General features: G+C 37.3%; 1 protein-coding gene across 3 annotated transcripts; it reads right to left on the bottom strand.

Moving 5' to 3' along the window:
* Positions 1 to 3,023: 3,023 nt before the first annotated feature.
* Positions 3,024 to 27,982, bottom strand: LOC111008837 (putative 3,4-dihydroxy-2-butanone kinase). 3 transcript variants are annotated; one of them, XR_015789587.1, is made up of 21 exons: positions 27,795 to 27,982; positions 26,058 to 26,131; positions 25,864 to 25,927; positions 24,828 to 24,940; positions 24,685 to 24,732; positions 24,457 to 24,528; positions 24,287 to 24,376; positions 20,559 to 20,732; positions 20,214 to 20,297; positions 17,587 to 17,642; positions 9,769 to 9,899; positions 9,602 to 9,694; positions 9,277 to 9,344; positions 9,028 to 9,171; positions 8,838 to 8,878; positions 4,791 to 4,874; positions 4,632 to 4,705; positions 4,454 to 4,566; positions 4,198 to 4,293; positions 4,026 to 4,118; positions 3,235 to 3,477 (listed from the first exon to the last, which is right to left on the bottom strand). XR_015789587.1 is itself a non-coding variant. In XM_022281672.2 (20 exons), exons 1-20 carry the CDS (start codon positions 27,832 to 27,834, stop codon positions 3,349 to 3,351), a joined length of 1,788 nt encoding a protein of 595 aa, XP_022137364.1. In that variant the 5' UTR covers positions 27,835 to 27,980; the 3' UTR covers positions 3,024 to 3,348. The 3 variants fall into 3 exon arrangements, 2 of the variants coding, with proteins under 2 accessions (XP_022137364.1, XP_022137366.1); XM_022281672.2 differs by lacking the exon at positions 4,026 to 4,118 and having other exon boundaries at positions 3,024 to 3,477; positions 27,795 to 27,980; XM_022281674.2 differs by lacking the exons at positions 4,026 to 4,118; positions 25,864 to 25,927; positions 26,058 to 26,131; positions 27,795 to 27,982 and having other exon boundaries at positions 3,024 to 3,477; positions 24,685 to 24,746.

Genomic DNA, 27,982 nt, shown 5'->3' on the forward strand with positions numbered 1-27,982 from the left:
ATGCAATATGCGCAAATGCAAATGCAAATGCAGTGTGTTGGTCATGTCACTCGAATTGAGGAGGTCTCTCTCAGCATTTATGAACGGCACTGACCAATATTTATAACTGAATATCATTACACATGATCAGTAACAAGAAGAGAGAGAGAGAGAGAGAGAGAGAGAGAGGGCAGAGGTGGTGGGTGATGGGAAGCAGCATGTTTTTCAGTGCCACTGTACTGTTACTGGTAAAAGGCTAAAAGAAAAAGGCGGGGTTGATGGCATTTTCACCATTCACTCGTCGCTCTCAACTCTCGATGACTCTCAACTAGCACTACCAGACACCATTCCTAATCACCACTTTCGTCTTTCTCTTTCCACATCCGAATCAGCGCCCCCTTCATTCGGATTTTGGAGCCCTTGCGCTAACCCAATTAAAAATCATTAATATATATAATTAACGCCAACCCCCAAATGCCCTGCCTCTAACCTCTGAACTGAAAAGATTCTTTTCTTTTTCCACAAAATTACTTTACTTTTGTCCAAATGTGTGCTATCCAGTTTGTCTTTTTCAATGCCATTTATATATGTTTATGTTTAGTCCACTCCTCTCGTCTTTGATCTTACGACCCCCCGGCCCCTTTTTTCTTCCTTTTTCTTCTCTTTTTACTTTAATTCAGCATTGATAATAGAAACCATTATATTCTCATTCTGCCCAAAAGCATCCATGCCCATGGACCTTTGAAACTTTATCAACTTTGCCAAAACTTCTCTCTCACCCACACGAGACCTTTTTGCATGTATTCTTCAATGAACAGCCCCGTGACCTTTTCATCCATTTTCTTGTTAAATTCCAAGGCACCGCTGCCACGAATTTTCCTTAAATCCATAAATTTTGTCACCCCAATAACAATAGCTATATAGGGCTACTCATCCGCCCGTGCTTATTCCATATTATAATATCATCATTTAATTTTGTGTTCCTCTCCTTTTGGGGTTGTAACTTGTAATTAAGCAGCAATCACACATTATTGCGCAATTTTACATGCCGTTGGAAGTAGACCCACGTGTTTCGTTTTTTTACTGGATCCGTCCATTAGGGTTTCGTGTTCATGGGCTGTACTGTGCAACCAATCTGTGGGCTTGGCCCAATAAAAATTTGGACACAAAACACAAACAGAGAGACAGTTAAGAGGTGTATCCATAAAAAGAGAGAGAATAGTTGTCAATTTTTCAAGTAAGCATTAAGTTTAATTGGCACCGCCTCTCAAATCCTTCTTCTGCAGCAGCATGCTCTTGTGTGAATTTTGCTCCGGTTCGGAAACCACTTATTCATCTTCATCATTTGCTCCCTCTTCTCCTTTCCAATTCTCACACCATATAAAAAAGAGTAAGAATTCATAATTATTGGGTTTCGGGGTTTTGTTTCCCTTTCTCCACTCACCCGTCCTGTCACCTTCTTCACAGTACCACCAACACCACACTCACCCACTCACTCAAACTTTCCTTTTTCTTTTCCTCTTTATTTCTACTTCATAAACTATCTAGGCCGCTACCCTTGGTTACATATGTTACTACTTCATTAGTTGCTCAATTACTGTTTCTGATCTTGGTATTAATTAGTTTATGTATTCGGATCTATTATGATATATAATCCAGCTTAATCATACAACCTTTGATTAGCTTAACCCCTATTTGGATCCCTTCAAATATTATATTCTAACTCCCATGCACTTAATTATATTAGAACAAAGAATATATTAAAGAAAATAAGTTATTTTCTCGGTTCAGTAGGGTTAAAATCAAGAAAATTATAATTTATTTTCTCGGTTGGGTTGAAATCCTATTCATGTATATGTCGTTGCACACTACAAAGCTAGTGATTCAATAGATGAATTAGAGTCTCACCCTAAGATCACTCAATTATATTTGTCACGGTATAAAACTTTAATCGAATTAAATCAGTATCGATGTACTCGCACACGTACGGCCGATCAAATTTGGTTTAACTTATGCAAAACTCTTTACTCTTCTCAACTTCATAGGTCACATAAGACTTTAGGTCCATATTGAGCCTCAGCCTTAAGATTACTTAACTCAACATGACATGAAATCTCGCTCTTGTTATTCAACACAACAACGATGCCTATGGATAACCCTAACGTTTTTTTTTTCCTGCTATGAAGTCGGTTCTCAACTAGTCAAATGATGCAGAAAAGGTCAGGTTAGCCTTTCAGCAAATCAATTCTATATCCTAGTTGCTCTTTATTAACACCAAGATTGTCTTTATGTGTCCACAAGATCTTCAACTTCAAAGAATTTGGCCCACCCCAACCAAAATTACACGATCACTATTACATTCACTTTCGTATATCAATAATAGACCATACAAAAAGAAAAAAAAAACACATATAAAAATAAAGTTATAAATAATCACTAACATACCACTTTTCATCCTATTGATATGATATATTAAAGATGCACATCTATTACTGAGAGTCCATCATATTATAATAGAAGTGTATCACTTATATGATGTTCCATTGATAGACCTGCAATATTGAGATATTTTAATATACTTCCGTATTTTTCTCATACAATTTTATTCCAATTGTGTTATATTTTAAATTTTTTTTAGCTTGTGCTAAATTTACTATTATTTTGGGTATAAAATTTTCCCCTATAATTTTATTCTTTATACCAAATTAAAAGATCATTTCTTTTATCGTGAATATTAACTTTTCCACTACAGCTATTTGAAGATAAACTATTTTGTGATTACTTATTTCCTTTACATTCTATACACAAATTAACTATTTTAGTGAAAATTATATTATAATATAAGATAAGATACATGAAATATATAATTATATATTCGCACAAGCATTATTATTCTTAAATATGAAAAGAAATATGTACGTTAGTAACTATTTATTACATTTTAAAACCACAATTTAAGTGAAGATTTAATATCTATAATTTATGAATTAAAATGAATTAATGTTAAATCAAATAAACAAGCCTATCTACACTACACAAGGGGATACTTTTAATGCTGGTAGCGTCCATCAATAGCACATATAATCATAAAAGTAAAACTGAACCCTCTGGAGAAGGGACGCGACAAAAGCACAAAAACGATTCAGCCACACGTTCAAGCATGCTTTTTCTGGGGTTGATGGTTTATGATAATCTGTCCCTAAATGAATTTGCTTTCTCGGCTTTATCAAAAAAAAAAAAAGGTTAAAAAATGCATAATCAGAAAGCTCTAAATATCAAAACAAAATTATGAACAAAAAATTACAACAGTCGAATCTGCAGATAAAAAGGCGCAGATGCAGATGGTACATGAAAGCATGACGTATTTGCTCATGAAGCAGCCTGGCACTTGTCCCTGACAGCCAAAGCCGCAGCTCTATACCATGCTGCTGCAGCCATCGCACCTGGATCTGGAACTGCTGCGAGGACCTCCCCGAATACATATGACGAACGGCCAGCCTACAAAAGCCATACAGTAATGGTAAGCATGGAAGAAAAGATCCACAATTTTCTACGATGTATATAGACAATAAAAGTAATTTCAATCAAATATCCATGATATCTGGTCAAGAATAATTATTTTGAATTTGATAAATTGAAATTACTATTTTCTAGTTGTGTCATAACATATGAATAAAATTATTAGTAAATTAGAATCTGTTTTTTCCTTTAAAAGCTTTAATCTAATCAATATGAATATTTTGTCAATATGTACATCAAAATTTTCCCAAAACCCTATAATTAATATTGACGGTAGCCTTCGTCTGTGAAGGAAAAGATGGTTCAGAGTTATACAAAGCAAAATTTTGTGCAGGTTCAGAGTTATACAAAGCAAAATTTTGTGCAACTTAACTAATCAAACCGATAGTTTTAGAAAAAACCAAATGTCGAGTAAACAAGAATATCTCATGATCCTCATTGACCTCATATTCTTATAATTATTTTTTTTATCCCTTTATCCACCAAAATCTCAAGAAGGTTGATTTCTGTAATGATAAGAATATTACTAATTTGTTACGATCGCCAGCAAGTCTCAGGCTTTCAGCTTGGTAGGATTGAGGAAAAGGATCAATTATTTGAAACGATCACCAGTTGGAACCCTACTCTATGTCCAAAATGATTCCCTTGTAATATATATAGAAAGCTAATTAGATACTTAAACGCAATGAGATTTGATACCAGAGCCTGCATGTTTTTTGTTGCTTCAGCCCCACTCGATGCTGCTTCAGATGAGTGAATAAAAGCAGTGGTGGGATTTTCACCAGCATCTAACCTCTGTATATCCAAGTAGAGACGAATGTTAAATCACGAGACAAAATTATGAGGACTATATCATTTCTTTACCTTCAAAAGAGCTTTATATACTGGATATAGGCATCGAGTAATGTTCGATAATCAAGAGCAACCCCAAAAATTTATAGAAACGTATTTTTACCTTTCTAAGAACTTCAGACGCGGGAATTAGGGCATCAAGTAATGTTCGATAACCAGCAGTAGCCCCACCATACTTGCTAATTGCAGCTATGGAAGCTTCTAATGCTTCAGCCCCTGATCGAAAAAGGCAACATTAGTCCAAAAAAGAATCAGATTACTACTAGGTGAAAATAACTTACATATCTGTGGGGTGATGTCATCCTGGCTGCTTGATTTCAATTTTGTATATGCTGCCTTGCAAAATATTGTATATCTGTTTAACGAGAAAAATGTAATGGATTGTAAAGCAATAATGAAGAGCCATAAAAAAGGAGAAAGGCAGGGGAAGTAATTACTACATGATCCCACTAGTTCCTCCCATAACCCTTCTAATGGATGATCCAATTTCATTCACTGTCTCGGCAGCATCGTTCAGTGGATAGCTGAGGACGGATAGCAACTAAGGTGAGAGTGATGATATAATTTTGGAATGAAAATGACCAGAATCCACAAACAAATATTTTGTTGATGAGATAAAGCTTAAATGAATAAAGAGAAAAGATATATGTAACATTTTCAATTATACTCAAAAGCTAAGCAGAAAATAGTAGACTCCAAACAGCAGTTCACATGAGAAAGCAAGAGATGATGGCAAACAAATCAACTAAGAAACTATTCACAGTTCTAGACAAATGTTGAACTTACTTGGAAGTTGCAATGCCCCTGCTCTAAGGTGGCTCTTGGCATGAGTTTTTAAAGTGTACTCAAAGATTACCTGTGTACCCTCTTACACAATCTTTGCTGTCTGCCAATGAACGGTTCATTCTACAATTTTCTCCCTTGTGGCCGATCCTATCTGAAGTACGTTTTTGAAGACTTGAACTATTAAACTCATTCATCTCCACCACCAATTGTTCTAATACTTTGAGCCATCTTGAGGTGAGGGCATGGCTCGAGTATAAGGACCATTTCCAACTACTTACATAAGAATTTGGTCGCTACTTAACAACATTGTTATTTAACATTCCAGGAATAACCTCTTTATAATAATATATCAATCTAGATGTTGACTACTAACTAATTAATATTGTTATTGATATTTTATAAATAACTTATTATTATTTATCATTCACCAATATTGTGCCAATTTGACCCACTTCCGGGCACAATTATTCATAGTAAATCTAATCCCTCAGTACACTACCACATCACTGTCACATGACATCCAAGCCACACCATCATAGCTCAGGCAGGAAGGCACTCCAACGGCCCGCCAGTGCTAATAGCCAGCCAAGATGCCTTAACTCAGATCATGGTAGTACTTAACTGTCCCAACAATTACCTCTGATCACATCACCACTGATGTGTTTCAGGTTAAGGATGCTGCTTTTGGCCTTTTAGATACATTTTATTTGTTGTCTATTGTGCAGCTTTTGCCAAGTAGTCTTCAGCTGTAAAGTGTCTGTGTTGTGCTGTTTTGGTTTGTATTGCCAGGTCTAGTGGGTGATTTTAAGTTCTAGCTGAAGGCTTTTGGCTTGATTAGTTCTTTAGATCAAGCAAATGGGCTGTGGCGTGTTTCTTGTATCTAATAGCTTGTTGCTTTTTCCATGCATGTCGCCGCAACTTCTTTGAAATTTTCATTTATATATATATATATATATATATATATATATTGAATCTAACTTCCTTTGGTAGGCTTATACAGTTTTTTTTTTTAAGAAACAAACTTTTTATTGATATATGAAAAGGAAGAAAAAGTTTAAGGATACAAACTCCTATGGGAGCGAAAAAAGCCGCACGTAGAACCAAAATCCAAAAGATACAAGAGAAATAAAACAATGATGAACAAAACAACTACAGGAGTACAAAGGACTTAACCAAGAGAGAATCTTCAATCCAAGGAGAAGGGATTGGATTTGCTTCATCCAATTTTTTGGTACAAGAAATCTATCAATCATTTTGAAAAGCAATTAAAGACGGCTCCACAGAGATTAATGACCACTGCGGCCTTCATGAAAATATCACCATCAATGACCTTTCAATGATAATTAAACCAGTGACCTTTCACCTTCAAATGACACCATTTAATGTTAAGACCAATGGAAAAGAGGATGGCCAAGTGCCAAATTTGCATCCAAAGGCTTCTGCCACTGCTGCCAAATCTTGCCTTTCCACGTAGTTTCCCATTATTTCTGACGTATTATAATTTATATTTAGGTCTGAGGCTGCCTCAAAAATTTTGATTATGTTTTGAAGATTTTAGATGTTTGACCTTGGAAAAGAGGATTATATCACGTCATACTCAGGCACGAAGATGACGCCGTTTGAGATATTTTATGGTCGGCCCCGACCCACTATTTTAACATATCCAACCGAGTCTTCGCCCGTTTCCCCAGTTGATCAGCAGTTAAAGGATCGCGACTTGATGATTGAGACATTGCAGGCTCATTTACACACTGCCCAACAGCGTATGAGCGCATATGCCAATGCGAAGAGGCGTGAAATGGCATTAGAAATCAAGGATTGGGCGTACTTGAAGCTTAAATCTACCGTCAAGGTTCCTTGGATACTTATTTGAATGCAAAGCTACTCCCAGATTCGTTGGGCCTTTCCATGTCATTGAAAAAGTTGGGCCGCTGGCTTATAAACTAGCCCTCCCTAATTCAGCCTCGATCCACCCGGTTTTTCACATTTCCCAGTTGCAAAAGGCTGTCGGACACACCATCCCCCATCTTTCCCTTACCGAAGAACATGGTTCATGATGTAGGTTTCATAACCCAACCAACTAAAATCTTGGGGGTTCGGGCTGCTGATATTGAATCCGGCACTGAGGTACTGATCCGTTGGGAAGGCGCCAAAAAGGATGATGCCGCATGGAACAAAGAAATGTCATCACTATGCAATTCTGAAATTTCACCTTGAGGACAAGGTGATTCTTTTGGGGCAGGGTAATGATAGGCCTACGGTGAAAAATGTTTATTCGAGGAAAAAGGGCCTGCTAGCATGACAGAGAAAAAGGTAAAAAATGGTTCAAGAGAGGAGGACCACTGAACAGAAGTTAGGAGGGTAGTAGGGGTATTTTGTAAGCAGATATACTTATGAGTGGTGAGGTAGAAGGGGGTATCTTTTTAGCTGTTTTGACTAGGACCTTTGGGAGAGGAACGGGAGCTCTCTAATACTCCCTTAACCCCTTGAAATGACCTCTGGATATAAATAATAGAACAGAGTTTCTACCAGATTTTTGAAGATTAGTTGTCTTCTTTTGATTCTTTTTGTAATAGCTTACATCTTGGTGGTGCTCAAATCATATTGAATTCTTTAGTAATTATAGTCTCCTAATGATTGTAAATAATTGAAAGGCCTTTTTTTAATTATTTTTGGGGGTTCCCTTCACCCAACCTTTAGGCTGTTCTCCATTGAATATATTCTCAAAGTTTCTGATCAAAATTTAGGGAACTTAAATGTTTGTTGTAGGATTGAATCATTCATTTCTTCAAACAAGATACTAGTGTAAAGGAAACTGATGCCAGACTATCAAGTTCATATTTAAGTTCAATTTGACAAAAAATAAATAAATAAATAAAAATACAGAAGTTAATGTTGAATCTCATAGAGAGATATCCATTCCTATTTTATATATGAAAGACCTATACCTTTGAAATAATAAACATAATTTCATGGAAAATAATAAATGCTTTTAAGTTATCTCCTCGGTTCTTTATGCCCATGTTTCTATTCGACGGATCAATTGATCAAATTTTGCAGCAACATGACGCAACACAGCGAAAAGACAACGGAGAATTGAACAGAAATTCAGATAAACAAAAAGAAGGATAAGGAAGACGGGTACAGAGAGAAAACTAGAGAAAGAAAGGAAAAAGAAGAGCAAAGTCCAAGGTAAGATCCACTCAACATAAATGGCTGCAGAGTGAGAAGCAAATTGAAAATAGATCTCATTTCTAAAGTCTTAACCACGAACTAACATCTCTATACCAGAAAGGATGTTGGTCCTAACAAGCAATATCGATACAACCAGCATTTAACGATCAATCATCTGTGGGGGAAGGAAAACTATATGGATCGTTTGAAAAGGGTGAAAACCCCACCTTTTCATTATTTTAGTAGTTTCTTGTACTAAGACTCAGTTTTTTGTATAAATAGATATCAGTTGGTGAAGGAGAGCCAAAAAGGGAATTGCACTATAAGATCACAATAGTACAAATCAAGCAAGTTCAAATTGACGTGACATGAAACCTATTAGTCCAAGAACATCGTGGAGAACAACAAAAGTCACCAACTTATTCATAAAGGCCCAGTCCTAGCATAAGTTGACAAGAAAACCTTTTTTAAAGGAAAAAGTGAATGTTTCAGTAGAAAAAATCAGTGAAACTGCAAGCCATACTTACCATTTTATGTCCTCAAGAATAGCAGTTGCACCCCTAAACATCTGCAGGGAAAATATCAAGAATAAATACTTCAGAACACTTTTTACCATAAATAAATAAGATTTTTTTTATAAGAAACAAGATATGTATTGAAAAAGGAGAGCAAACAGCCTAAATAAATAAATAAGATATAGGTCACAATAATACCAACCGTCGACCCACAATCACCGTCACCCACTTTACTATCCCAGTCATTTAAAGTATCCTTTAGATTGATCACTGCATTGGCAGCTGCCTGAATTGCAGCCTCTAGAATAATGCCTTGTTGACTCAGTTGAAGGGGTCCACCTAATGTCTAATTAAAGAGTACAAATAACTTTGAAGTGTGTTAACTTTCAAAAAAATTTATATAAAAGAACTTTTTCTTTCAGTTTTAACATTGATTTAATAATAACCATACCTCCCCATTCTTTGTTGCAAGAGTTGGTGGTGGCACTGGAACAGGTATTTTGGCAGGTGGGTGACTGCCTACAGAAAAAGATAATACCTTATTCAGATATTTACCCATAGCTAAAAAACAATATCTAATCAAAGTATCATTTTTTTTAAACAAAACTTCTCATTGATTAATGAAAATCGAAAAAGTTCAAAGGATACAATCTCCCAAAGGGAAAGGAAAAAGGAAAATAGAGAACATGGGGAACTCAAGAAAAGAAATGTATCACTAGAACTGAAAAACAATCAAAAAAATAGAAGCAAAGTATATTTCACATTTGACCACAGACCATCAGCACCAATGGGCCAACAAGGAGCCTTGGTAGCAGCATCCAACCGTTGCAAGACTGTTTGATCTGATTTCATGATGGTAATTGAAAAACCTGACAAACATGCAGTTTCAGAGAATCTACAATAACATATATTAGAACAATCTCTCACTCGGGAAGTAGCAAACCTGCCATATCAAGAGAAGTCATAAATGACCCAGTGTACACTCTGTCAACAGCCAACCCATGCTCTAGCTGCAGTTTTGGAACTGCCTTCCCAGATGCAATCATTAACTCCATCATTGGGGTAGCACCTAACCTGAATTGGAAGGAAATTGAGGAAATGACATCATCAAAATTTTTATATCCTTGACAGTGCATAATCACAACAGATAATAGTATATTGCATATCAAAATAAGATGTGACATAGAGGCAGGTGATTAACATTATTTTTAGCTCTGCCCATATGGTAGTTTAAATTATATTAAATCTGATTTGTATTGACTTTATGGTGCAATTTGATGAGAAGGTTGGCACCCAAAGCTAAATTTGTTTTTTAAGAAAGAAGAATTAAGAAACACAAACACTTGCTTACAATTAACTAGGTGAAAAGTACAATGATCCACTCTAATCATCACATTTGAAGTTTACAGAATTTGTGAAGAAAAGCTCGCGGTTATGCCTCTTATCTTGAAAAGAGGTTTCAAATTACTAAAGATTATTAATTCAAAGCTCCGCCGTGCCCTTGACCAGAGTATGACAAGGCTTAATAGGATGTCGGTGGATTCAGATTATCTTGTTGACAAGTATCTACGGACCATCGAGAGCTTGCAACCATCCGCCTTTTTGGCAAGAACTATCAGATCTACAGCACCTCTGTCACGAAAACTGGATTTTAGGGAGAGATTTTAATGTCACCCGTTGGTTCCATGAAAAATCAAGTGGAGGCACACCTAGAAGTATGCGCCGCTTTAACTCCTTTATTACTTCTGCTAACTTGATAGATATCCCTCTTCAGAATGGACTGTATACATGGTCCAGTTTCCGTGAATCTGCCTCCCTTACTCTCAAAGGTGTCCAATAAGATCTTGGATAAATTTGGACCTATGGGAGTTAAGTGTCTATGTCGGCCCACATCTGATCACTATCCCCTCCTTTCTTTTGGTGCTGAAAAATGGGGGCCCTCCCTTTTTAGATTTGAAAACATGTGGCTAACACACCACAGTTTCTCCCCTCTCATCAAGTATTGGTGGAAGAACACACCTCTTCGTGGCTGGCCTGGGCATCGTTTCATTCAAAAATTGAAAACTCTCAAGGTTGTTATCAAAGAATGGAATCAGAATACATTTGGGTGTATCAAAACACAACAGAATCGGCTTCTCTTGGAACTGAACCTCTTGGACACTATGGAGGAAACAGGGGCATTCCTTGATGCACACTGTCTACAGAGATCCTCCATCAAATCCCAACTCCTCACATTGGCATCGAATGAAGAGATCCTTTGGAGGCAATAATGTAAAAGCAAATGGCTTAAGGAAGGTGATATTAACACACGGTTCTTTCACAGAACTGTAGCAGCAAGGAAGCAAAAATGTTCCATTAGGGAGATTCTCTCCCGACAAGGAACCAGCCTTTTCTCTGAAAGTGATATTGTTAATGAGTTTCTTTCTTTCTATTCAGATCTTTATACAAAGAAACAGGATGCAGAACTCTCCCTCAATCATTATCATGGGATCCGATTGACATCCATCAAAGAAAGAGGTTAGAAGAATGTGAGAGTCCTATTAGGAGTATAGGGGAATATTAGTTTGTTAGTATGAAGGGGTAGTATGGTAATTAGTTAGGTGGGAGTTGCTATAAATAAGGGTAGTAGGAAGAGGAGAAGGATATCTTGGATAATTGTATTTTGGTAAGGAACTTGAGAGAGTTCTTGGGAGAGAGATAGCATTCTCGAAAGGCTATCGGTTCTTGTTAGGTTCCTGTATTTGGGTACCTAACAAATTGGTATAAGAGCAAGTTCGTCCTGGAATCTTTCATTCGAGGCAGTTACGAGGATACGGAGATTATTGATAGGAATGGAGTTGCAGGAATTGTTGAGAGAAATGAAGGAACGTTCAAATGAAATGGTTCGAATAACGAAAGAAATGCAAAAGGGATTTACCGTTAGAGAGGAAAAAGAGAGATCAAGGAAGGAAGAAGCAACGGCGAAGAGCATTCGAAAGCAGGGACGAAGGATTGCTGGAAGACGGCGATCAGACCCGAGAATGTGGACTGGAGTGCGATGGAAATTCAACCGCGGAGGGAAAGTATTGTCATGTAGCTGTTCATCGAGAAGAGAGGAGAAATATTACCCTCAACTGAATATGAAGAAAAATATGAAGAAGCTAAGGAAGAGAGGAAGAAGGCAACACCGACCGCAGAAGTTCGAAAAGGGGGATGAAGAAGAAATTAAAGCCCGAAGAAATACAAACCCAGGACAAGGTGAACCGATGAATGTTGAGACGCAGGCCGAAATTCCGAAGGGAAGTCGACCATGGATGATTCCATGGAAAAAATCGAAAACTCGGCGGTGGAAGGAGTTCGAGTTCCAGAAGAGGGATAGAGGAGAAATCGGCGAGCAGAGAAGAAATGTTAAGAGGACGGAGAGCACAAGGTCAAAATCGCAGCGTGGCCGGCGGGTGAAAAAGCAGTCGACGAAGAAACATGGAACGAAGAAGCGGCAGAAGTGGAAATGGTGGCGACGGAGAGGAAGACTACACGAGGGAGGAGACAAGACTCCGGCGAATACAGGGTCGAAGTTTCAAGGCGACCGGCAAGGGGAGCAGTGGCAGACGAAGTGGCCGAAGGGGTGGAGGCGGCGACGGAAAGGTGAAGTGCAGGGGAGAGGAGAGTTCACGAGATGAAATTAGGGTTACAGGGAGATTTGGAAGAAAGAATCTATGTGGGTTGGAGTCAGGGCTAAACATATTAAAAAAAGGGCCCAATCAACTGGAAAGGGGCAACAGACTATTATGGATGATTGGGCCATGGGCTTGGGCAAAAGGAGTGTTGGTGGGTTTTTGGTTTGTTAATGAGAATGGAAGACATGATGTATTGGGCTGAGGATGTTGATGGACTTTTGCTTGCTAGTGGAAATGGACGAGCTGCAGTAATGGGTTGAGGTTATTTTTGGCCTTTTTTTTCTTTTCGATGTTTTTGTATGGGTAGTTAAAAAGGAAATTTGTTTTTGTGTATTCACACCTTGAGGACAAGGTGTCTATGAAGGGCAGGGTAATATGAGAGTCCTATTAGGAGTACGGGGGAATATTAGTTTGTTAGTATGAAGGGGTAGTATGGTTAATTAGTTAGGGTGAGTTGTTATGTAGGGAGAGAGAAGGATATCATGGATAATTGTATTTTGGTAAGGAACTTGAGAGAGTTCTTGGGGGAGAGATAGCCCTCTCGAAAGACTATCGGTTCTTCTTAGGTTCTTCTATTCGGGTACCTAACAAAGAACAGTTCACTGAGCAAGAGGTTTGGCTAGCAGTATGTGATCTTGGTACCAACAAATCCCCAGGCCCTGATGGATACACTGGCCCTGATGGATACACCGTTGAATTCTTTAAAAAATTTTGGAACATTCTCAAACTTGATATTACGAGGGTGTTCCAAGATTTTTTTAGAAATGGTGTAATCAATGCAAGCCTTAATGGAACATACATTTGCCTCATCCCAAAGAAATCTAACGCTCGCACTGTGGGGGATTATCGGCCTATTAGCCTCACCACTTGTCTTTACAAAGTTGTGGCCCGCGTTCTTTCCTCAAGACTCAAAAAGGTCCTCCCATCCACCATCTCGAAACAACAATCAGAAGGGCGACAAATCCTAGATGACTCCCTCATTGCCAACGAGACTGTGGAAGAATGGAAACGGAAGAAGCAAAGAGGGGTGATCATCAAACTTGATATAGAGAAGGCTTTTGACAAAGTAGATTGGGATTTCCTTGATGTTATCCTATGTGCCAAAGAATTCGGTGCCACATAGAGAAAGTGGATGAGAGGATGTATCTGTAATACCAATTTCTCTATCATCATCAACGGGAGACTGAGAGGTAAAATTCGTGCTACTCGGGGTCTAAGGCAAGGCGATCCTCTTTCACCTTTCCTCTTCATATTGGTGGTTGATTGCCTTAGCCATCTCCTCACACAAGCGGCCGATTTGGGTTTAATCAAGGGTTTTTCTACGGGATCTGATCCACTGCACATCCACCACCTCCAATTTGCCGATGATACGATACTCTTCTCCTTAGATGAGGATGAAGCCATCAAAAACCTTTTTCAGATTGTAAAGACCTTTGAAGAAGCATCAGGTTTAAATATCATCCTTACTAAATCTAAGATTCTTGGCCTTAATATAGAAGTGGAGCGTCTAAATTCTATTGCTACAGTTTATGATTGTAAGGTTGGATCATGGCCAAATTCCTACTTGGGTCTCCCCCTCAATGCTAATCCAAACACAGCTTCTTTTTGGGCCCCTGTGATTGAGAAAATTGAAAGGTGTCTTCATTCTTGGCAGCACTCATTCGTTTCTAATTTACCTACGTATTATCTCTCTCTTTTTGCCATGCCTAATAGGGTTGGACATTGAGAAGCTTCGCAGAAACTTTCTTTGGAGAGGTGGTGATGAATCAACAACCATGCACCTTGTCAAATGGGACAAAGTCCTGTGCCCAACTGATCAAGGAGGTCTCAGGTTACACGGACTTCAAGCCAAGAACCGAGCACTCCTTGCAAAATGGATATGGCGATTTAGAGTCGAAAAAACAGCAGTTTGGAGAAGAATCATCGAGGCTAAATACACCACAGAAGCCTTCAACACTAAGCCGGGATCCAAGTCTATAACAATTACTCGCGGACCATGGAGGAATATTTACAAACAGAGGCGCCTTATCTTTGACAGAATTGCTTCCAAAGTTAGAAATGGGGCATCTACATCCTTTTGGTATGACCATTGGCTGATTGATTCCCCATTGGCTTTAGATTTCCCTAGCCTCTTCTCCCTATCCCTTCGAAAAACAGCCTCTGACAAAGAGATATGACAAAGAGATATGGAACTCAGACCTCAATTTTTGGGATTTGGGCTACAGGCGCTTTCTCAAAGAGGAGGAAATTACAGAATGGGCAACACTTTCTAGTCAACTAGAATCCACCCACCTCCTTGATGGGGAGGACTCTTGGGTTTGGCCATTAGACAGAAATGGTCCCTTCTCCATCATTTCTCTTCTCACTGACATGGCTCGAAAGAGATCTCTCATGCACAAGCCATTTGGAAAGATCTATACCCAAAATGATGTAAACCAAATGAGAGAGAATTTTATGGATTGAAAAAACTACTCAACAAATGAAGACCGCAGCCCCTTTCATAGAAGAGGGCTAAAGACATTTAACAAGAACTAACTAATAACAGCCAACCAACTAACTAAAAACAGCCAACCAACTAACTAATAACAGCTAACCAACTAACTTCAGCCTTTAACTAATAACTAATAAAACTAATGGGTTGGTAATTACATCAGTTTCCTTCCCTCTTGAAAGAAAACTCGTCCTCGAGTTTAAATGCAGTAGAGTTAGAAGGTTGTGAACAATCTTTAATATGGAATTTTGCCTTTCCTTGTGGTTCAAAAATACTCCAATTGAAAATGTCCTTTTTAACTCATCCAAACAAAAATACTCCTTCTCGTGTCTACATTCTTGAAGTCTTCTGTGAAGGGAAGACTTTGTGGTATATTCTTGCTTCAAGCTTCTTTCAGTTGGGAGTTTTGGAAAAGAAGAAAGAAAAATTTCATGGCTGTTGTTTGGAGTTTGGTGGCAAAATACCTCAGTCTTGTATGAAACTAATTTGTTAAAATTCGTACAAACTCCAACATTGTTGCTTGAACCTTCTTGGTACCTTCTTGGCGTACAAACTCCAAGATTTTGGTTGAAGTCTTGCCGGACAGCTCTCGATTCTTGGAGCATTCTTGATTCATGAACATAATCTTGGTACCTTCTACGCTGCACAAGGTGCTGTTCTCGGAGGTTTCTTGGTCTCCGATTGACTTCTTGGACTCTTCTTGGTGGTATATGGTACCTCTCCGGCAGGTAATTAGTCCTTTGATCCTCCATCCACATTTCTTGATCCAATCTTGCAGAATTTTGAGGAGTTCTAACCGTAGCTTGCTGTAATCTCATTGCTTCGAGCTTGTCATGGATGATCTCCAAAATTTGTTTAATCTCGCCGACATCCTGCAGGATGGTTTTCACCTTTCCTTCAACCAACAGCAAGCGTGCGGTTGATGATCGTGGCAAGAGAATGGAGGCTTGCTCCACTGCTTTTTTGACGAGAGAAGAGTCACCAATGTTGATTGACTTCTTTCCCGCCATACAACCCAGAAAATCGGGATACTCTGATACCAAATCTGATGTAGCTAATCTAGCCAAGTTTGTAAGGAATGAATCTATCTCTTTATTGAAGGGCTGAAACCTATTTATAGGATTTTTAGCTTAAAAGTAAGGGTAAACAAAGTTACCACGGTAAAACTTAAAAGCCTACCAAACATAACCTAAAGCCTATTAAACATAAGCTTTAAAACAAAAGCTAATAACAGAACTTAAAGGCTACTAACGATTACATCACAAAAAGAACCAAGTTCTTCATTTGGGAACTTGCCCATAAGGGTATCAACACATCGGATAGACTGCAGCGAAGACTACCCTTCATGGTCCTGTCCCAACAGTGGTGCATCCTCTGCAAAAAAGATGGGGAATCGCCCTCCCATCTTTCGCATACTTGCTCTCTGGCCACAGATTTTTGGAACCTGATCCTCCAAGCTTTTGAATGGACAGTAGCTCTCCCCATTGACATCCAAGATCTTCTCACATCTGTTCTAGTGGGCCAAGCCAAAGGAATTATGTGGAAACACTTCATGCAAGCCTTTCTATGGACTTTTTGGAATGAAAGAAATCACAGACTCTTTCTAGACAAAGAGATGCCTTTCATCAGTATTTTTGACAACATTACTTTTCATGCTATGTCTTGGTGTAAAACATCCCCCTATTTTCATTCATATAGTATGAACTTTCTGTTAACCAATTGGAGAAGTTTCTTGTAGCTCCATTGTGGGATCCCCTTTCTTTGTAATTTCATCCATCAATGAAATTGTTTCTTATCAAAAAATTAAAAATAAATAAAAATTACTAAAGATTATTTGAAGGAATGGAAGAAATTGAAGATTGGCTTAGAAGATTCTCCACCTTCGGTTCCCTCTTCGTCAACGTAGATTTTCAATTCCTTTGGTGCTTAAGATTAGTTTTTTGAAGGGCTTCAGTTTCTCTTATGATCCAAGACTCGTCTATGCAGCTTTTTGGTCTCTTATGTCATGGTCTTTGGTTTTTATTGTTCTTATTTTGTCTGTAATGCTCCTTGTTAAGTCTCTTTTCTGTTCTCTTTCTTATTTTTTCTTTTTCTCTCACCCTCTCCGAAGTTTGTATCCTTAAACTTTTTCTCCTTTTCATATATCAATTAAAAGTTATTTTTTTGTTTTGTGAACAAGAAAAGTGTTCAATGATTTGGGAAATGAAATTTCAGCTATTTATTGGATTATCAAATCTGCCAAAAAATCTATCACGTTGTTGAAGATTTTGATACTTTATGGGAGAGAAATTTGTCTTTGAGCTAATAATTTCTCGTGCACCCTCCCTTTGATGTACCATTCTGCAATTTATTTTAACTAGAATACAGCCCATCCTCAATACTTGTAACCGTTTTTAAATAAAAATTTATGTTTCTCCACCAGTACAATTTTGGCTCACTGAGACCAAAGTTTCTGCATGGTGATAACACTTAAATTTCACATAAATATATAAAGCTCAGAGAAGCAACCATTTGTGTCATATTGACAAAAAATTAAAATTCCCAATAACATGATGGTGGTGATCAAAACTAGGAGGCAAAAACTAAAAATAATGGATAAAATCTGTTGACCTACCCATTAACCAATAGCACCACTCTATTACCTCGTGTTATTGGAACATAGTTAGTTTCCTGCACATAATACAAAATTATTTTAGAACAAGAAAGGCAGTAAAATAGAACACAGCAACTAGTCATAAAAGTTAATTCGATCTCTTTTTTTCTAACAACGAACAAGCTTTTCATTGATAATATGAACAGAAAGAAAAATGTTCAAGGACACAAACTTCCAAAGTAAGCGTAAAGAAAAAATAACCAACAAGGAACAAAGAACCAATGACCAAGACCACCAAATATAAACTACCAAGTAACACCAAGAAGACAAAAGCCAAAGAAATAACAAAAATCTGAAGAAAAAAATATAGGCTTGAAAAGCTTTCAGCTACGAAATATGCAAAATCAAAGAAGACCGCCTGCTAAAAGAAAACCAAATCAACCGTCGAGCCGCAGACTAAGGTGCTAAAAAGAACAATAACCAATAGCAATGAGCAAGATTCTCTGGACGACGAAACAAATGAATAATAACTTGACAGATGCCTCCTTTCCCAAGCTAGCAAAAACAAAAACACCAGCGGCCAAGACTCGCCTAAACCAAAACCACAGAAGCTTGAAAACCATTGCTACAAACCCTTAAGCCAAATGGAAAAGAACAGGAAAAAAACGGCCTGATAAATTCCTTCCATAACATGCTCAAACGAAAAGTTGTTTCTTGTTCATGCTCAAACGGCCTGATCAAATTCCTTTTTCTCCTTTTCATATATCAATGAAAAGTTGTTTCTTGTTCAAAAAAAAAAAGAACATGCTCAAACGATCAAGAAACTCAGAGCATCAACTCATGATTTTCACAGGTTATTTATACTTCTAGGATTGATTGGATAGTCTGACAATATTGATCACATGTTTCTGGAAGACTTTGGAAGCTTTAGGAGCAACATTCACATTTCTAAGACAATCTTTCAGAGGTGGTTTTTTAAAGGAAAAGCTAAAAAAGAAAAAGGTAAGTATGCTCTCTTCTCTATCCTCCCTATTCTCCCAGAGATGAAGTTTGGTTGAAGTAATCAATCATAGCTGGTACAATCTTTGCTTGGTTTATCTGAGGTTGATTTGTAGTACAGTTACAGATTCTTTTGTGAAATGGAAATTAGTAGTTGCCAAATTGATAACAAGTTCTTTTGCATTTGGGTTGAGAATGAAAATTTTATGCTCGAGTAGAAAATGTGGGTGCCCCTTTATCCTTTCCAATCTTTATGGCTTGAGAATCATAAATTTAAGTTGTTACAACTCCCAGTTCAATTTAAGTTTTCGCTCTTTCGAGAGTTTGTATCTTTTGAACAATTTTGTTCCTTTTCATTATTTCAATGAGAAGTTCGTATGAAAAAAAAAAGTTCCATTTTCAAATTAAGAATGTCTGCCACATAAACAATTAGCTAGACTTTTTGACAATATCATTTTTCTTGCTATGTCTGGACGTAAAGCATCTAAAGTATTTGACTCTTATAGTATGGTTTCTCTTTTGACCAACTGGAGAAGTCTCATGTAACTCCTTTGGTTTATTGGGATACACATCTCCCTCTTTTGTAATTTCACTCATCAATGAAATTGTTTCTTATAAAAAAAAAACTCAGAACCAATCATTCGTGGTTTATGGAATGGGTGATATGGCCCACTACCGGGGAAAGGAAGAATGTCCTAGTTCCTGATGGTTCTAACAAAAATGGATGGATGGGTTTTTTGAATATGCTGAAAACCTTCTCTGTGAGGAATATGGAAGAACAGATTCAGAAGCTCTTGAGGAATAAAAGGCCAAGTGCAGTGGTGGTCAAGGAAAGGATTAAGAAAGATCAGATGACAAATAATATAAAAAGTGAGGAAAAGCAGAAGACGAATTTGCTGAGGAACAGAAGATTGTATGCTGATTTGACTAAAGGGATTTAAAACATGACATATGTTGCAAAAGTTAATGAGACACAAGCTATCGAAAAGGAATGGCCAGAGAATAGAGAGTTTAACCTAGCTCAATGGGTTAAAAAAGAAGTAGATGTACTGGAAACAAATTGAGGAAATATGATGGTAGTTTCGAAATATTGTGCTCATGATGATTGAAAGGATATCTCAAAGGCCGTAAAAGACGGTTTCTCCCTCAATCCTTTCATGATTGACAAAGCCCTAATGAAAATGGAAGATGGTAGGTTGTTAAGCAAAGGTGAACTATCTGGAAAATGGAATATAGTAGGAATTTTTCTCTAAAAGTTGAGAAACGGAGTTTCGAAAAACATAGCAGCAAAGGTGAACTATCTCCAATTTATTTGCATTTTGAAAAAATATAAATTTTTATCAAAATATTGCCTACAGTAATGGAGAAGGGGGAGCAAAGAGGATGTTGATGAAGGGGTGAAGTTCTCAGAAGTTCTCGAGAAATATAGCATGTCCCAAGGAGAAGTGGAAAAACCATTCAGAAAGATATATTATACTTGAATGTCCTGCAAGATCAGGTGTCTCGTTCCTATTTATGCTTGTGTACCTCGTTAAATGTTTTCTTCCAATTTTGATAAGCAAATATAATCAAGCACAAAAACTTCTTTTTCCATTCAACAAGCTAAGAATGCATGGACTGAGAAAATTTTGACCAAACTACCAGCATACCGGTGATAATATTTGCTTAAGAACATGAGATACTATCACATCAACAGGCTGAAGGTCAGCCACAGCAGCACCAGGTTCACCATGCTGAAACATATCAGATTTCTAGACTTAAACATGAGAAATTATAAATAATAATAATAATCTTAATTAACAAAAACAAAATATGTTCAGCCCAAGTAAATTGATCTGAAGTGAAGAAAGAAAAAGTTGATCAGCAGACCCAAGAATCTTAGTTCTGTGAATTGTGTCCTCGGTCATTTTTATTAGGAAAGTGAACGTTAGCATGCAGAATAAGCACAGAAGTATTTTATCTTTAAAGATAAGATAACTCAAATAGTAACCTACAATTCCAAGACCAAGCTCCATCTTCCCTGGGCCCAAACGATCTGATGTAACCTGGCCAGGCAATGTGCAAACTGACAATGCAACTCCCATTGTTCCAATCATTTCAGCCGCATGTTTCGCTTCCATTGCAACATCTGAAAGAGAAAGCCCTGCAGCAGCAGCAGCTCCAGCAACCTGTCCACACAATTCATGGAAAAATCATATAAGCAAAAGAAATAGCAGTTCCTGACTGTGTACTTGCAAAACTGTAAATCCATCAGTTCGTCGCTTAATGTAATTATTGAGACTCAATAACACAGTATAACATCATAATAGAGGAACGACAGAAGTGTATTAGCAGGTGATTTTTTTTTTTTTTTGAACAAGATACGAAATTTTTACCCTATCCTTAATCCTCGAGAAGCTTTGATCCTACCCCTTGGTCTTCCATTAATGAAAATGGAGAAATTATTGTTTACAATACAGCCTTCAATCCACTCTATCCATTTGCAACCAAAACCTTTATGCCGAAGAACTTCCAAAACGAAACTCCAATCGACCTTGTCAAAAGCTTTTTCTAAATCAAGCTTTAAGATCCAACCTCCCTTCTTCCGAAACCTATATTCTTCCAGAATCTCATTGGCTATAAAGATAGGGTCAAGCATCTGTCTACCTTGCAAAGATGCACTTTGATTTCGAGAAACGGTCGAAGAAATGACTTTGTTGAGACTTTCAGCTAAGACTTTGGCTAGATTCTTGTAAGTAGTCATAGTGAGACTTATGGGATGAAAGTCTTTCACAAAAGACACTTTGTCTTTCTTTGGAACCAAGAATATAAAGTTTTCCTTTATTCACTCATTCAAATGACCGTTTCTATGGAGCTCTGCTCAACAAAGAATCTTTTGAAATCAGACTTCCATTGATTCCAGAATTTCAGAAAAAATTCAGCCGGAAACTCGTCTAGACTCGGGGCCTTATTGTTACCAAGTCCTTTTAGAGCTTCAAAGATAGGTAAGGGCTCTAATTAAATCATAAGGCTGACAGTTAAACCAATAACCTCACAGTTAAAGTGAGTCTGATGAAGATGGTGTCATGTGAAGATTTTTGGTTGCTTTGTTGGATTTTGTTGCATCGTTTGGAGCTTTGGTTCATTATCAGTAGTTACTCCTCCAAATTCATTATATGGGTGTTCTAAGGAAGATTGAAGATCGTCTTTTTTGTTTTTGGGTCCCTTCACAAGTGATTTTTGGTTTCTCATTTCCATTGAGTTTGTATTGCTCCTCAATGAGCTCGGCATTATCTAATTTTGTTTTTTCTTTTTCTTTCGCTGCCTAGGAGCTTGTATCCTTAATATTTTTCCTTTTCATATATCAATGAAAAGTTGTTTCTTGTAAAAAAAGAACCAACGCTATCTTTTTCTCATCACCGGACAGTGACCATCTTAAAAATCTCTTTTGTACCATCCAAACCTTTGAAGAAGCATCAGGACTGAATTCTAATCTACAAAAGACTGAATTGCTGGGTATCAACTTGATGGAAACATAATTGGATCTCTTGTCCAACCGTTTTGCCTACAAAAAAGGAACTTGGCCAAATTCTTACCTAGGTCTCCCCCTAAATGGTAAGTCTAAATGGTAAGTCTAAATCAGCTTCTTTTTGGGACCCCATCCTTGAAAAAATGAAGAAAAAGCTCAACTCTTGGGAAAGCTCCTTTAGTTCTAAAGGTGGTCGCCTTACTCTTCTACAAGCTACCTTATCCAACCTCCCAATTTATTACCTCTCTTTATTCTCCATCCCAACACAGGTCGCTAACGAGGTTGAGAAAGTCATGAGGAATTTTTTTTGGAAAGGGAGTAGCAACAAACAAGGGCAAAACCTGGTGCGATGGGATAAGATCACTCATCCCATTGAGGATGGAGGCCTCGGCATCTCCAAAATCAAGGAAAAGAATAAAGCTCTATTAGCAAAATGGATCTGGAGGTATCATACAGAAGAATCGGCCCTTTTGAGGCAAGTCATTGAAGCCAAATATGGGCCCCTCAATAGGCACAAAAGCTCCCTTCACCATTCTCTTGCTTCTGCCCATGGTCCCTAGAAATCTATATTAAAACAAAAGCAACATGTTCTGGACAGAAGCTGCTTCAAGATAGGTGATGGATCTAAAGTTCTCTTTTGGAAAGATGGATGGCTGGCCCCCGGTCCTCTATGTACTGTCTTCCCCCTCCTATTTGCTTTACACTCCTGCAAAGATGCCTTGGTGAAGGCGATGTGGTCGATAACTACAAAATCATGGGACCTCTGTTTTAGACGGAATCTCAAAGATGCAGAAATCCATGAGTGCTTAGAGCTCCATCTCCTGCTGTCTCCCATCCACATCAATCAGGGATGTGATAGAATTGTCTGGAAATTGGAACCATCTGGCCTTTTCTTCGTCAACTCCCTTCTACAATAACTACAAATCTCACAAACTACTCATGAGGAGACTATGCTCTACAAATCGATTTGGAAGGATCATTACCCAAAAAAGATCAAAGTCTTTTTATGGGAGGTCAACAGGAATGCCCTTAATACCCATGACAAGCTTCAAAAGAAGTTGCAGCATATGTGTCTTTCACCCCAGTGGTGTGTGCTTTGTAAAAAACAAGAAGAATCCTTGGGCCACACTTTTGTTTCCTGTGAATACACAGCAAAGCTATGGGCCTCTATTCTTTCATCCTTCGATTGGCCTATAGTCCTACACACGGATCTTTGTTCTCTCCTAGCATCCACTCTTCTGGAGCACCCTTTCACCAGTGAAGCAGGAATCCTATGGAAGCATTTTGTTAGGGCGCTGCTCTGGTCGACATGGTTAGAAAGGAATCGCCGGATCTTCTTAGGAAAGGAGCTTTCTGTTGGCATCGTTTTTGAAGCTATAGTGTCTATGGTTGTATCTTGGTGCAAATGTTCTCCTATCTTTAAACACTATAGCTTTGTTTCTCTTTTAACCAACTTGAGAGCTTTTTTGTAACTCCCTTGGTTTGGGATCTTCCCCTTTTGTATTCCTTTTCCATTTCATTACATTAATGAAATCTGTTTCTTTTCCAAAAAAAGAAAAAAACCCCTCACAGTTAAACTAATTCATAACCGTTAATTATCTGACTGCTTTAAAAAGCTGCCATTTCTTTCTATGGTAATATCCTAATGATAAGTTTAGCCCAAATAAAAGAAAAGTCTCATTTACATGAATAACCCTACATCAGTTTTCCCTATAAGTAGCTTTTTTCTTCCATATAAGAAGACCATATACTCAAAGCTTCTCAATGGTGTACTCTTTCTCACTTATTTGCAAATTACTCTCCTTCTATGATTTGTTCTAATTGGGAGGCTTTTGTAACTCCTCAATAGTTTCAGCTTTTGTTTCTTTGTTACTTATATATTACTTTTTTTTTTATGTTTTTTCACTCCTTCAAGGTTTGTATCTTTTGGACAATTTTGATCCTTTTCATTGTGAATGAAAAGTTCGTATCTTGTTCGAGCAAAAAAAAAAACGACCTTGTATTACGTTTACAAAGGAGAAATATATTATTTTATTCTTCACAATTCTAATCAGGGCCAAAAGGAAAAACTAATGAGATATTTCATATCTTTGCTCAGGCTATTTTACTTGAACATTTAAAGTAAAAAGGGAATTATTTCTTAATCTTGCTACCATTAACCTACATGGGAATGATTCCAAACTATATATAATATATATGAGAGAGAGAGCCAACCTTGTGAACAAGTACAGTCCCGGCCAAACCTCTACGGCCAGCTATACCTCTAGGTGGAGGCAAAGCACAATCGTCTCCAACAATAACAGTCTTTGAGGTCAAACAAAAATGGTTACTAAAAATTTTATTACCATGTTTTACTACATTAGAAGAAAAATGGGACAATTTACCTCTACTTTATATCCTTCCGATTTTGCTTGCTCAGCAGCCAAACCAAAATTCAAACGATCACCAGTATAATTCTATGAACATTTATATCAAAGCAATTCGTATTCAGGTGCAAAGCGAAAATGTTCACAATTACGCAACAAGATTTCTGAGTGAGGGCACAAGATAGTGATATATATTCAAAGAATGATTCCAAAAATAAAAAAATCAGTTTGTTTGTCATTTCAGACCTTCACGATGAGAAGACATCCCATAGGTCCAGTTACAGCTCGAATTCCCTGAAGTTTAATTACTTTAAATCAAAGTCATGCTAAATAATAACATGATGGCAGAAAAATGCTAATACATGCAATTAAATAGCCAAGAAACATACAGCCAGAATCGAATCAACCGGTGGAGAGGCAAAAACATCACCACAAATAGCTGCTGTCAGCATTCCTTCCCCAACAAATCCAGCATGTGCTGGCTCATGTCCACTTCCACCACCTGTATCATGAAATGAAGAATAAGCAAATTAGTATCATAGCGATAAATAATTATATTAAGAGACAGTAAATGTACTTCCATGTTTCATTATAAAAGTTTCATTTGCTTGGATAAAAAGAAATAATCCTTGGTAACAGAGAGGAGATTTGGAAAAGATATTCTTTCTCGTGCTCTTTCTCTCTCCTCTGTCCCTACGATTTCTTTAACTTGAGATTTGATGGTTGTCAAAAGCTATAAAAAAATAACAATAATAATAATAAATAAATAGGCCTAGCAACATGCCCTCCTCCCTTGGATCCAAATCATTTTGCATCTCGTAAACGATACAAGGGAAGAAGATGATGAAGCAAGGCCCTAACCTTTCGTGAAATAGACTTTATTTGAAGTTTGAAAGGTGGAATAAAATTTTGCTCACCACAACAAAAGTCAATCCTTCTTTTTTTTTTACAAGAAATGAACTTTTCATTGATTAATGAAAAATTACAAAAGTGCTAAAAGATACAAACTTCTGTAGGAGTGAGAAAAATAAATAAAACAGTAAAACTATCTAAAAACAAAAGCTTCCCATGAAGAACAAATAATGCTAACAGAGTAGTCCTTAAAAAGATGAGAAATCGAACACCATCGAGATACTTTGAACTTAGTTAATCAGAAACAGTCAAGCCAATCCCTTCTCTTGTCTTCAAAGATTATTTGGTTTCTTTTTAACCAAATTTTTGGAAGTATAATTTTAACCGCATTGCCCATAATAATGGTTTTTTCAACTATAGACTTGACTCAATCATTACAACTTGGAAAGATTTTGACCTTAGTTCTCTTCAGCTTGGAATACTTTCTCCTCCGTTTTTATTCTTTCAATTAATCGGTGAATGTTATTTCATATAAGAAAAAAGTATACACTATTAGTATTTAGAAATACAAACCTGATATTATGGCAACTTTGTTGTATGTTGCACCTGAAACATCAGCTCGTAAAACAACTTTCACCTGTATTACCATAGAAGGACTAGTCAAAATTAGTCTTTTATTTTTACTTTTTTTTTACTCAAGTCAAAATTAGTCTTGCTATTACCAAATACCATTTCCAATGGAATATAGGGTAGACAAACATAATTACCTTAGGAAAACCATCCAAGTACTGTAATCCAGAATATGTTTCCACCAAACCTTCAATAAATTCTGTCACCACATCTGATATGTATCCATGTAACATAAACAGTTAAAAGTAGCCTTGCTAATCAAGGAAAAGTTTCATATGTCTGCTCCTCGAATAGGTGAAGTGAAATATCATACGTCCACTTATATCTTTATTATATAACATTGTGTTGCTTAATTTTCTTTTATAAGAAGAAATATTCCATTGGAGAGGGGGAAAAAGGGAAATGTAAGGGATGGGTCCCTGCTCTTTCAGCACATCTAATAAGGTTAAGAAATAAATATTCATGAAATAAATAAAATATGAGAGAGGAGAAAAAGAAGCTATAGTTCAATTCTCGTCATTTCATAGACTCTATAGAGTCTAAAGACAGGGAAAAGCATATACTAAGAAATCTTCCCTCTCCAACTATCATTCCAAGATCCAATCTAGCTGTTCTCCAAAATAAATTTGATAGAGGAGATGAAAATCTCTAAATCTTGGAAATTTGATTCCATGGGCATGTAGCCTTTACCCTAGTTCCAATCAATGAATAGGTAGGCTTTAATTATGGGCAACAGGTTTTTTGTTGGTTCCACTTTGCAGCAGTTTTGAGGGTTGAGATATTATAGTTTTCTTGTCTTCTCTTGGTGGAAGGGAGGTTTCAGATTCTTTACTTCTCCATTTTGGCGATCAGTTTGTGTTAAAAGGATTGTTTTGGTTTCCTCCTCAGCAGTCAATCCTTTTGAATTGACAAGTTTTATTGATGAAAGTTTTTTAGCATCTATTCTTGGGCTTCATATCTCATGTATTTCATGGGTTTTTGGTTTCTATGTTTTGGTTGTTTTTCTTATTCTTTTTTCGCTTCCTCTGGGAGTTTGTATCCTTGAACTTTTTTCTTCCTTTTCATATTATCAATGAAAAGTTCGTTTCTCGTTAAAAAAATTAAATTAAAAAAAGGCCAATATTTATGCTAACCAAATCGAGAATTCCAAAAACTCCAGAGGTTTGACATTGGATCTAGAGAACAATCTCTGAAGTTCCAGAAATATAATGATGCTTAATATTTCGGAAGAAAACAATAGAAGATGGCACAGCTCGAGAAAAAAATAAAAATTCTTAAAAGCGGGTAAAACTTAAATAAGCAAGAGACATCTCTATAATCACAACCAGGTGAAGCAAACAGAAAGCAATAGAAAAATAAAAAATAACTCTAGCGTATCTTTCTAACATTCTTATTCTTTCGTTTATTTGCGTGCATGTATAGGACTGCAACATCGTCTCAGCCCTTTCATCGAATACAGGTGTGGAGCTAATGGAAGAAGGATGGCGTTCTACCTTTGTTGATCGGATGACGGAACCCCAAAAAAGGACTGATGATGAGAAATAAGTTAATAGAATTTCAGGTCCTCGCAAACTAATAGTATGTGTAAGCCAGTAGATTAGAGGTCGGTTAACACATTTTATTTTCTATCTGCTTCTTCCAGAGTATATATTTGATATGCAATTATAATTCGAGATGAAGCATAGATAGAGAATACAAATAGGTAAAACTGTGGAACATAGCGGCGGATATAGACAAGTAGAATCTTCTTCGGTTATCCTTTCTCAATACTATGTGAGGAAACAAACAGAAAGTCAAACGGACGAAGCCGGTGATAGATAGATATTGGAAGGGAAAATATCAGCTGGATAAACAATGCCGATCAGGAAACTGACCATCGGGCTTGTTGATGAGCTTCTTCCCTTGGAAAGCCATGCCAGCAACAGCAAGTTACAGAGGCCCCCTTGGCTCTGTCAACCTTTTAATTTGGGAGCTCCAGACCTCGAGGCTATTCTTTTTCGGGGGTTTCTTCTCCCCCTAATCGCGTCCAGTGGGTGGACTGACCACTTTTTTACAGGGGCAT

This window comes from Momordica charantia (assembly GCF_013281855.1).
Source record: "Momordica charantia cultivar OHB3-1 chromosome 3 unlocalized genomic scaffold, Mcharantia_2.0 BLBB01000003.1, whole genome shotgun sequence".
Lineage (NCBI taxonomy): Eukaryota > Viridiplantae > Streptophyta > Magnoliopsida > Cucurbitales > Cucurbitaceae > Momordica > Momordica charantia.